Here is a 12,125-nt window from a genome sequence, read left to right as displayed (position 1 = left end):
AGCACGTGGTCTGAGTAGAGGCATTTAAATAAAAAAAGAAAAAAACTGTACAAGCCAAACTAAACTTGCCTACCAAAATAGAATTTGGTACTCACACATCATGTGACTAGCATCATGGCTGGAAAGATGTTATGGACTGAATTATATCCCTTCCAAAAATTCATATGTTGAAGCCCTAACCCCCAATGTGATTGTATTTGGAGGAAGGGCCTTTAAGGAGAAAATTAAGGTTATATGAGATTATGAGATGGTACTTCAATAGGACTGATGTATGTTTACTAAGAGGAAGAGTTTTTGTTTTGTGATTCCCTATCCTCTATCCCCTCCCCTGCATGCATAGAGGAAGGGCCATGTGAGAATTCAAGAAGGTGTCCATCTGCAGCCTAGGAAGAGAGCTCTCACTAGAAACCAGAGCTGCCAACTCTTGATCTTGGAATTCCAGCCTCCAGAATGTGAGAAAACACATTTTTGTTGTAAGCCACCTAATCTGCATTTTGTTGTGGTAGTTGAGCTAATGCAGATGGAGTCTTACCTCCATGGGCGAAACATACTTTCAGTTTAGGAAACTTCTCAAAGACTCCACCCATGATCATGGAGCAAACAGCCATGGTAGTCTCGGCAGGCATTCCTGAAAGAGGAAATAGTCACAAGGCTCAGGACTTGTCACTTCAAACAAGATAAAGCTCAGTGGCGTTAATGCTGGGTACTGTCAGCTGATGGCTGGGGAATTGTCAGTACTAAGATACAGGGGGCTTCTGTGCCCCTGGCTGGTCTGAGTGAATGGAAGTCATTACTCCACAAGGAGACCCATCTGAAGCTTCCTATTTACCACTGCAGGGAGAGTTGTCTAATGGGCAGAACAACCGAGAGTACAGAGGACCTGGCCTTTGTCTTGACTCTGCTACTTCAGTTTTGGATGCAGACCACTGTAAGTCTAGGCTGAACTTTAGCTCCTCCAGTTTTCTGCCTCTTGGCTTTTGACAAGTTGTTGTGTGTCCTGGAGCTGGCATTGTGAAATGGGGACAGTGTTGTCCATCCTGCAAGTCTGCTATGGAGCCTCGCAAAGGATGACATCAGCAAAGCGCCTGGTTGGAACTTCACATTGTAGTCACTCAGCAAATATGAGTTGCCTGTGTCTCAATTTCCCCATTTGTAAATGGGGGGTAATAACGGTGAGTTCCTGCCAGGGAGTTGTTCTGAGCACTCAGTGGACAGCACCTGACAGTGAGTGCTCACTGGATATTAACTCTTATTATGTTCTTGCCACATCTTTGCTGCCTCTTGGAGCTGAAGTTGAAAATAACCGGGAGAAAGTGAATTATCTTGAATGCTTTGTGATGCTACTAGAGCTGTGGACTGCTTTGCCAGATGAGTGCTTTTCAGACTGTGATTTTGAGCTCTCTAGCTCTGCATGGCTGTGCCCTGGGCCTTCATTGGAAGCCTGATGCTTCCAGCTGTGGTATGAGGCTTCACTGGGTGCCCGTTGCTACTCCAGAGGCAGAGACACTCTTGGCTCCCAAGCTTCCTGGGAATTCTGGAAGCATGATGCGTTCAGATCCACCTGGGAATGGCTTGTGTGTAGAACTTCGTGAAGGCTGGGGGTACATGGACATCATCACTTCCAACTAGTCCTGAGCTTCTGCTCTCCATTATCTGAGCCATACCCATCAATCCACTTTCCATCCAGGAGCCAAAAGTTAAGTTACATTTACAGTGTTAGTTGGGTCGTGATGCTTCCCTGCTGGGAATCCTCCAACCCACTAAGACCATCATTGTATCCAGAATAAAATTCTGAAATTGGCTGACTATTTGTTTTTTCACTTGAGTCATTGTTTATCATTTCTATTCTCTAATCAGCATATATAAGTTCTATGAGGGCAGAGATTTTTGTTCCTGTATATATCCTCAGTGCTAGTATAGGGCCTAGCATACCAGAGGGCATTGGTATGTCTGTACTACATAAATTAATAATGACATGACTATATGCAAAAGCTCATCTTCATTTTTGATGTGGGGAAGTGCAATAACTATAAGATTGTCAAAGTTATGTGAATCAGGATGAGAGTTTGTTTAAAACTGGACAACATGGGCCTCTTCAGTTGTTTCTTCCTTCCAGATGCTGAAGCAGCTGCCTTACTAAATACATTGGTTTCCTCACCTCTCCACGATTCAGTTTCTCCATCTGTAAAATGGTCTTTATAATATCAGCCTCATAGGTTAAATATGAGGATACTTCACAAAGTTCATGGAAAACTGGAATTGAAAGATCATTTTCTTTTGGTACAAACTTTTAAATCCATGCATATTAGTATTCTTCAAAGAGTTCATGGAAAATGGAAAAATTATACATGGAATTCAAAGCTTTTTGCACCAAAATAAACTGATCTTTCATGTCCATTTTCTGTGAACTTTTTAGAAGTACCCTCATACATATTTTATTTATGATGTGATTTATTCAAGATCTTATTGGATTTGATTACAATCAAATGAGGTAATATATACAACACTTATCAGAGAAAGAGCCCCATAACTAATAGTTGCTATTACAACCCTGTTAATTATTCCTTCTGTCTTTGACATAATAGGTTTCTATATATGATTGGAAAAACCCAAGAGCTAGTCATCTATTCTGAACCCCATGCTGACACAAACCTACAAGCCAAGGGAGCCAGTATTTGGCCATCCGTCCATCCATTTGCATGTCCCAGGGATGCACAAACAAGGAGCAGTTCAGCCTTTCAGCTGCCTTCAAAGAAGCAATGGGAAAGAGGTTATTTGGATAAGCCCGGAAATACCAGGTACTGTTTTAGGGAAACTGGTTTTCTCTGAGTCTACATTGATATGAATAAATTAACTAAAATACTTCTGAAGTTGACCTATATAAAAGATTCATTGACAAACTCTGTTCCTGCTTAGAAAATGAGAACGATACTTAGAATTAACAGAGGACATAGGTGGATTTATCATTGAGGTTGATGAAATTAATATGTTGGTTGACAAAGCAAGTCACAGGAACCATCTGTCACTCAAACATTTGGTAGCAAAATGCCCAAGGACTAACCCTGTACTTTGAATTTAGGGGAAATTTTCCCTCCTGACTCCTACTTGGCTCAGAATGACTGCCAAGACTACACATAGAGCCAGGGTGGAGTACTCCCCCTTCCACTTGGAAACCTGAGATTGCGGAATGTGAGAAAGTGATAGGGTGGGGGACCAGGCTGGCCTGACCCATCATCCAATTAGAGCCCAACACTGGGTGGGAATTTCTGGGGCCTGTAGGCACTTACACAGCCCCTAGCAACCATCTGAGTCCCTGAAAAGCATCTGTGATGAGATGACCTTAGAGGAAAGAGCTCTTGATGCCTCAGCCAGGCAGGTAGTGAGATGAATGTCATGGGCAAACCTGTTCCAGGGCCTTCTGAGAAATGGAAATACCATCTGGATGGAGTGACCTTCATCCAACCAAGTGTTTAATTAAAAGAAGTCCCCTCAGTGGGCATTGAATATTAGAGCTTATAAAGATTCAAAACGGATTTTCCCTAAAACAAAATATGTAAGTATTAGAGTGCTGGAGTGATTCATTTTGCTTTCATACATAAATATTTGTGCTAATCAGGCTGATGCAATATGACTTGTGTAAATAAGCATTTTTAAAATAGAAAAATAATTTTGGACAGCAAGGGATTCTGGAAGTGGCAAACAAAGTGTAGACTGAAGACGGAACTCCTAACTCAACAGGTTCTGGGGAGCAAAAGAAATATAAGAGCTAACTGGTGCCTGATGGTGGATGCTGTTTGGAAAGAGTATATAGACTTCTTGGGACAGTTTGGGTTTGGCAGAAGTCTCTGATAATGGTATATCAGTGGGATTTGACTCTTCATCAGGATAAAACTTTATTCTGGGGCAGGTATTATGGCATAGCTGGCTTAGCCATGGCTTGGGACACTTGCATCCCATATCAAAGTGCCTGGGGTTGAGTACTACTTTCCCTTCCAGTCCAGCTTCCTGCTAATGTGTGTGAAAGACAGTGGAGGATAGCCCAAGTGCTTGAGTTCCTGCCACCCATGTGTAAGACCTGGATGGAGTTCCTGGCTCCTGGCTTCAGCCTGGTCTAGCCTTGGTTGTTGCAGGAATTTGGGGAATGAACCAGTGGATGGAAGATCTCTCTCTCCCTCCTGCTGCCCCACCCCTATCTTTCCAACTCTCTTGTCACTTTGCCTTAAACTAAAAAGCAAAACAAAACAAAATTGTATAATGTGTCCCTGTAATGGTTCATTTCTATTCAATTCAAATTAACAAGTATTTCTGATCTCCATGTGTACTGTGACAGGTTGTAGCTAAAGCAAAAAGAAGTGACTTATACTCTCAGAATCAGAACTCACATTAACTGGGAACGTATCATGTACCAAAAGCTGTTAGACTTTTTAATTAATCCTTTATCAGGGCCGGCACCGTGGCTTAACAGGCTAATCCTCCGCCAAGCAGCGCCGGCACACTGGGTTCTAGGCCTGGTTGGGGCGCCGGATTCTATCCCGGTTGCTCCTCTTCCAGGCCAGCTCTCTGCTATGGCCCGGGAAGGCAGTGGAGGATGGCCCAAGTGCTTGGGCCCTGCACCCGCATGGGAGACCAGGAGAAGCACCTGGCTCCTGGCTTCGGATCAGCGAGATGCGCCGGCCGCAGCGGCCATTGGAGGGTGAACCAACGGCAAAAAGGAATACCTTTCTCTCTGTTTCTCTCTCTCTCACTATCCACTCTGCCTGTCAAAAAAAAAAAAAAATCCTTTGAGCAGAACTCTTATTACCCTCATTTTACAGAGGAGGAAACTGAGGCAGAGAGAGGCTGGGTAGCTAATTCAGGTCTTGTGACCGATAAACAGTCTGGCGCTACCACTGTGTCTGCCTCATGCTGACCTGAGCATGTGTGATCGGGTTCACTCACCAAGAAGGACACTCTAGGAGATAAGGGTTGTAGTTAGATGCATTTAGAGTGCCAGGCTCAGCTTGAAATGACAAAACCAACTTGGCTCACGGTAATTTCTCTTCTTTGTTTGAGCACATTACTGACATAAGCTAGCGAGCAGTGAGGCAGTAAGCCTGGCTAACCAAACAACCATGCAGTCTGCTCCAGGACATCACACGTCAACTGGGTCAGCTGGGCCAGGACATCACACGTCAACTGGGTCAGTTGGGCCAGGACATGCTCTTGAATCCCTCCAGACACTGGCAGCCCCCCACAACAGCCTAGTTAGAATAATCTATGAGTCAAGCAAGTCACACAAATGAAAATATCTATATGGACTCCAACTGGCTGGGATTGCTTTCTAAGCCTTTTAGCAATTCATAAACCCAATTCCAATGAATAATAAAACAAGTTGCAGCTGAAGTCTCTCTCACACTGTGATGAAACAACTTGGATGTAGAAGTAAATAAATCCTCTTTCAAAGCTCATTAATGTTTCTAGAAAACATTCTCTGCATCAGCTAAGCCACTGCAGCCAATAAACATCAGGGAGTTCAATATTTAGAGGAACATTAAATCTTTCAGGTCATTAGGAGGCAATTTAATAGGCAGGTCCCCAACTGGTGGGCAGTCGCCATAGATACACACATGGAAAAATTTTTGCACATAGTTAGAGTTCAATAAATATTAAATGAATAAATGATCAGTGATTACAGTGTTTGGTTAGTCCACAAACATCTATCTAACTCATTACTAAAGATTTTGCATTTGCAATGAAAATAATAGAAAATGACACTACTATAATTCTAAAGGAAAAGTTAGAAGTTTAATGATGTAATTGAGATAAGAATTGTGTCTTGAATCCTGGTACTGAGGACAGCACTTTTAGTTATAGAAAGATTAGAAAGTAGAGGGGACTGTGCGGATGTGTCATGCAGTGGTTAAGCTGCTGCTTGGGATGCCTGTGTCCCATATCAGAGTGCCTGGTTTGAGTCCTGGCTGTTCTTCTGATCCAGTTCCTGCCCATGTACACCCTGGGAGGCAGCAGGTGATGGCTCCCTGCCATCCCTTTTTGAGAACTGGATTGAGTTCTGAACTGCTGGCTTTGGCCTGGCCCAGCTCTGATTATTGTGGGCTTTTGGGGAATGAACCAGCGGATGGAAGCTTGCTCTCTCTTTCTCTCTCTCTCTCTCTCTCTCTGATGGAAACTGGTGAGGAGGACTACAAGACTATGTATACTTGAAGTTGGATGCTTCAGAAAAGGATGATATGGACTTTTGAAAGTATATTTTCCTATGAAATATTTTAAATACAGAAAGCATGAGTAATAGTACCATGAACATCTATATATTCACCATCTACTTTCATCAAATGTTAACATTTTCATGGAATTATTTTTCATTACATATTTTTATACATTTTTAAAATATATGGCTTAAAACTTAAACCGATGATTGGTTAAATAAATCAAAACATATCCATACACTGGAATATTCTGCAGTTATTTAAAATCACACATTAAGAGAATTTTCATTTAGGTTAGGAGTTCTCAATTAGGATACAAAAGCAGATGTGTAACAGAATTCCAATTTCATGAAAATATAGGTATATGCAAATAAAAAACAGATAAAAAACTACCAGTGGCTACTTATTTTTGGATTGTGGGATTATAGGTGATGTTTGCTTCTCTGTATCTTCTAGTTTCTTTTTCTTTTTCTTTTCCCTTTTTTTTTTTTTTTTTTGACAGGCAGAGTGGATAGTGAGAGAGAGACAGAGAGGAAGGTCTTCCTTTTTGCTGTTGGTTCACCCTCCAATGGCCGCTGCATCTCGCTGATCCAAAGCCAGGAGCCAGGTGCTTCTCCTGGTCTCCCATGCGGGTGCAGGGCCCAAGCACTTGGGCCATCCTCCACTGCCTTCCCGGGCCATAGCAGAGAGCTGGCCTGGAAGAGGGGCAACCGGGACAGAATCCGGCGCCCCAACTGGGACTAGAACCCGGTATGCTGGCGCTGCAAGGTGGAGGATTAGCCTGTTAAGCCACAGCACCGGCCTGGTTTCTTTTTCTTTTTTAAAATTTTTTAACAGGCAGAGTTAGACAGTGAGAGAGAGAGAGAGAGAGAGAGAGAGAGAGAGAGAGAGAGAGAGGTCTCCCTTCTGTTGGTTCACTCCCCTAATGGACGCTATGGCTGGTGCTGCGCTGATCCAAAGCCAGGAGCCGGGTGCTTCCTCCTGGTCTCCCATGTGGGTGCAGGGCCCAACCACTTGGGCCATCCTCCACTGCCCTCCTGGGTCACAGCAGAGAGCTGGCCTGGAAGAGGAGCAACCGGGACTAGTACCCAGCACCCCAACTGGGACTAGAACCCCGGGGTGCTGGTGCCACAGGGGGAGGATTAGCCAAGTGAGCCATAGCGCTGGCCTGTATCTTCTAGTTTCTTAAAAATTACTTCATAATTTGGAAAAGTATTAGTTTTTTTTTTTTTCAAAGCAAAAATAAATACTCTGGTTTTTCTTTTTTTTGGCGGGGGGAGTGCATGCCGTTAACATGGTTCTTATGCGTAGTGGCTATGATGAGGGACTGGACTTCCAAATCAAAGATTAAAAAGACAGCAAGGGTGATCCAAAGAAGAGAGGTTTCATCACTGAGTTAACTTAGGCCTTGCTTAGGAAGTGTTTCCACCCAGAAGTGCACTTCTGTAGAATGCCCCGGTCCTTTGCGGGGGGGTTTTAGCAGATCTAAATCATTGGCATCTCAGTCTCCCTCCCAGAGTGGTGGCACCTTCATCTCCCTGTCAGCCCTCTGCATGGTGCCCCTGCTGGGCGTTCTGCAGCTGTGTATTGCCCACGCGAGTTCTGCTACTCACTGTGTAGATGGGGAAGAGCTCCTGCTCATTCAAGTCCCACTCATTGATGTGGGAGCCGATCTGGACCCCGGGGAAGCCCAGCTCCTTCACACAGCGTTCCATCTCCTTGACGGCCAGCTCGGGGGCCTGCATGGGTAGTGTCCCCAGACCCACAAACCTCCTGGGGTGTCTTGCAATGGTGGCAGCTAGGTCATCATTTAAAAACCGGCACAAGTCTAAAGTGTCCTGAGGTTTGGCCTGGTGGAGACAGGAAAGAGAAAACCACATCTTCAAAACCTACTTCCTCAGACACTTTTTCTGGACATTACCCCTTCTTAGCTAAAGTATTCATCCTTCTCCATGCCTTTGCTCCTCAGAGAACTGAAGCACAGGTCGGACCCCGAAGCCAGTCTTTGTAAAGACTGCACTTTCAAGGAAAGCATCTACTGTCCTGCTGATTAATGAGAAAAATCGAGGCTGGAATCAGAAGGCTGAGCCAGGCATCCTCAGGCTGCATGTGGACTGAGTTTGGGTCCTTACCAACCATGAACAGATCTTCCATGGCCTCCCTATGGCCAGGAGGCTGGGCCTGGCCAAGTGCCCAAAGCCACAGTCAAGACCCCTCCTTGTCTTGCCTTCTTAGGGAGGCCAGGCTGCCTTACCGACCCTTTCTGTCCCTGCCTGTCCTCCTTCCTGTCCTTGCTGTTGGCTATGACACTCAGGGTTGTCCTAGAAAAATGCTTTTTGTTCCCCTCACTTCTTTCTTCATTGTTTTCTTTCCTTTCAACGTCACCCCATTGTCCCCACCCCACGGCTGGGAACTTGATACGTTTCTCAGTACCAGTTGTCCCATCAGAATAGTACTGAATCTGGTAAATTCAGGCATTTTGAAGTCTAAGGACATTTCATTTTACTTAAATTTTTATTTGAGATAAACAGAGGCAGAAACAGAGTGAACTCCCATCCACTGGTTCACTCCCCAAATGCCTACAACAGCTGGGGTTGGGCTGAGGCTGAAGCTGGGAACTATGGACACAATCCATGTGTCCCACAGGCTGTCAGGAACCCATTAATAGAGAGATCACCACTACCTCCCAGGCTCTGTACTGCAAGCAGTTGGAATCAGGAGCCAGAGCTGCGAATCCAACCCAGGTACTCCATTATTGGACATGGATGTTTTAACCGTTAGGCTAACTACCCACTTCTGGGGTACGTTATTATAAGTAATGATTCTATCATAGGGACACATAAGGACTGAGTCTTTAATACTGGATTTATGAACACAGGTGGGGACAGTATTGTGGGCAGGTGATATTTCCATTCTCCTTAAGTCACAGCATGCATGACTATCTGCTTGGTTGAGCAGGTGCTTAGTGTATGCTCCACTCAGTACAAAATGTCTCTCCACAGATTTGAAATTGTGCCTGACATGTTAGTACTTGAGATTTCTTCACTTGGCAAAAGGCCTACAATTCTAATGCTCTGTTATTGAGCTGTATATTTCCTGAGAGAGGCAACATATTAGGCTATGATTATTGTTCCCACACCAAAATCACAGCAGAGCATGTCAGGAATGAGTCACTAGATAGGCAAGTTCTGGAGGGATTTTAGGGCTGGGCTAGAACCATGCTGGCCAGTGGAATTATGACATGAGTCACATAGCAACATGTGGCTACCGGCTGCTGTGCTGGAGCGTGGCCATGGCTAAGAAGACAGGCTAGGAAAGGGACGCTAGTGTGAGAAGCTGAGGGACCCTGTTGGTCTCTGGATGGGAGGACATTTGATGGGGGATTGGTAGGACTAACATGCAGACTGAGGCATCTGTCCACTTGCTGGGGAGCTGGACATGAGCCTTCACGATCAAGGAGATGGTGTGGGGTTTTAACTCACCCAGTAGCTAAACATGATGGGAACTGTGGAAAGAGCTTGCACCGTTACTCCTAGACACAGACACAAAGAAAGGCAAAGCTGGTGAGAAGAACAACCTGGGTACTTTTTCTGTCTTTTCTAGAACAGGAGGCCTGCAAACCTCCACCCCAGCCTCCTCCTGCCCGCCCTTTCTTGCTGCTGCTCCCCACCCTTTGTTTCAGGCCCTCTCCCAGGTCTCCCTTACCTCTCAGCCCCAGCTTTTAGGGAGAGGCGTGAAGGGAGGACAAACATGAGACCCTTCCAGAAAAACTTAACTGATCCCATTTGCCAAGGGTTCATTTTTACCCTCCTTCCTGTAACATCTTTTTGAAGCAACACATTTCTTTACCAGTTGTTTCAGGTCATGCATAGCAGAGTGTGTCACTCAGTCACCTTCCCCGCACATTTGATTAAGCTCCCAAGTGGGCCTAGATGGAGTTCTGTGATCTGGAATAACTAGGTCTGGAAATCATGTTCTTTTTCTAGCTCCCCTCCAAACCCAATGTACTTTTAGAACAGGGCTACATACACTGTGTTCTGTGGAATGGTCTACAGAGCTGCTGTAGGCTTTCTGTAAAGTGCATTTGAATGCCACTTAAATCCAGTGCTAATTGTTAATAGAGAGAGCACAGTCAGCCAGGGAGTAGCAAGTGGAAGCATAACAGGGTCATCACATCTTATTTCAGGTAGACTTTGAAATTCTTTGAAATTGTGGGGACTTAGTTGGTTTTTAAATATAAAGAATGCAAGTGGTTCTTTGAAATAGTGACTTCAGCTTTGAAACAAAAATTTCCTCCTCTTCTTTCAAATTTCTGGACTGATTCCATTGTACAGTATTCTGAGAGTACACAATTAATTAACTTTTTTTAATTGCCTCTGCTTCCACTCTTTCTGTGTCATCAGGGCTGTTCTGTGTGTAGTTCACCAGGAAAAACTACAGAAAGGAATGGGATCCTAAGTCTGGCGAGGCAGGAAATTGGCACGCTTCACCTGTGCTTTCTAATTTTTAGTCATTTAATTGCTTCTATGATAAGTACTATAATTTGAATTTAACAATGTTTTAAATAATAAAATACCATTTTTATCTTTTTGATAGTATAGACTATTTTTAAGGCAGAGTCTAACTGACTTAAAAACACTTTAAATCCACACTCTAAAAGCATTGTGGCGGAAGGCTCTCTTCTTCCCTAGTGAAGCCAGAACAGCCTGGCCTGGCAGAAAAAAAGGGGCTCGTTAATTGTCACCACCTAAATCATGGAGGCTGGCCAGCAGGCTTTAAGAGCAGACGTTGCTTTTCAATCAGATGCAAATATTGGTAGCATTTCTCATCACGAGTACCTTTTTGGTCCATTTCTCTAATTCGCACTTCTGGATCCCAGCAGTTCTCTTGGACCACTCTGAAGACCTTCCCATCTTTCATCATTTTTGCTTCTCCCTAGGGCAGAATACTCACATCAGCAAAAGGCAACCAAACCCCACTTGATTAATCTTTCCCTATATGCTTTGGAACGTGTTTCTACATTTTTAGGGATTTTGACTTAAGCTTTACAGAAGTAGAAATTTGTTCATTTAATGGAATTCAGCTCTTCTTCCTTAGGTCTTTTTTGAACTGGAGTTCAAGGCGGGTGTGCTCTGTGGGTATCAGTGGCTGGACATAGAGACAGTGAGGTCATGGTCATGGCCTTTCTGGGCTACATGACTGGGGATGGCTGATGGCCTTGCCAGTCTGATCCCCTGGCTATTAGACCTAAGAGGATGGCTCAGTGTCTGGACAATGTTAGATCTATTACATTTTAAAATTGGAAAGGGCCTTTGAGATAGACTCTTTAGTTAAACCCTCTTGTTTTATCATGAAGCAACATAAGGATAGCGAGGGTGAGTGGTTTGTTCAACAGAGGAGGGTGCACTGATCTGAACACCTACAGGAGAAAGCAGGCAATGAAGAGAATTAGAACAGAACAATGAGCAGAATTAGTCACTGTACTGCTCACTTCTGATGGCCATCATGCCTGTGTAATTGCCTTTGTAAAGCAAACTGTAAAAAAAAACACACACACACACATTGTGGAATGGCCAAATCATACTAATTAGCATATCTATTACTTATTTGTGCTGAGATACTTGAAATCTATTAGTAATTTTTAATCATACAATACCTTGTTATCAACTATAGACACCATATTGCACAATAGCTCTCCCGAAATTAACTCCAACTGTCTAGTTGAAATTTGGTATCCCTTGACCATTTTCCCATTATCTCTCCACTCCCCTCAGCCCCTGGGGGCTCATTTTTCTCACTGCTTCTATGAGTTTGACTTTTTAAAAAAAGGTCCATATATAAGTGAGATCATGAAGTATTTATCTTCTATTTTTTAAAAATTTATTTCTATTTATTTGAAAGACAGAGTTACAGAGAGAAGTA

General features: G+C 43.8%; 2 protein-coding genes across 8 annotated transcripts in view; one reads left to right on the top strand and one right to left on the bottom strand.

Annotated features, from left to right (window-relative positions):
- Window positions 1-12,125, top strand: part of TMEM163 (transmembrane protein 163) — a 464,757-nt gene that overhangs the window by 44,178 nt on the left and 408,454 nt on the right. For 3 of the 5 annotated variants that reach the window (XR_009865484.1, XM_062185921.1, XM_062185905.1), the window contains exon 2: window positions 2,586-2,798. The exons of 1 other annotated variant lie outside the window; for it this stretch is intronic. The gene's annotated coding sequence lies outside the window, so the exon portion shown is untranslated. Of the gene's footprint in view, window positions 1-837; window positions 929-2,585; window positions 2,799-12,125 lie in introns of all 5 variants that reach the window. One more of the 5 variants, XM_062185914.1, reaches the window with a different exon arrangement.
- ACMSD (aminocarboxymuconate semialdehyde decarboxylase) overlaps window positions 1-12,125 on the bottom strand; it is a 65,259-nt gene that overhangs the window by 33,102 nt on the left and 20,032 nt on the right. For 2 of the 3 annotated variants that reach the window (XM_062185872.1, XM_062185864.1), the window contains 5 exons: window positions 11,042-11,138; window positions 9,686-9,735; window positions 7,817-8,053; window positions 2,653-2,746; window positions 533-628 (listed from right to left, as the gene is read on the bottom strand). In XM_062185872.1, the coding sequence (XP_062041856.1) occupies window positions 533-628; window positions 2,653-2,746; window positions 7,817-8,053; window positions 9,686-9,735; window positions 11,042-11,138 (574 nt within the window). Of the gene's footprint in view, window positions 1-532; window positions 629-2,652; window positions 2,747-7,816; window positions 8,054-9,685; window positions 9,736-11,041; window positions 11,139-12,125 lie in introns of those variants that run through there. The other variant, XM_062185883.1, reaches the window with a different exon arrangement.

This window comes from Lepus europaeus, chromosome 1 (assembly GCF_033115175.1).
Source record: "Lepus europaeus isolate LE1 chromosome 1, mLepTim1.pri, whole genome shotgun sequence".
In the NCBI taxonomy this organism is placed as follows: domain Eukaryota; kingdom Metazoa; phylum Chordata; class Mammalia; order Lagomorpha; family Leporidae; genus Lepus; species Lepus europaeus.
The sequence above is the reverse complement of the archived record's forward strand: the minus strand, read 5'-3'. Positions and strand labels throughout refer to the sequence as shown.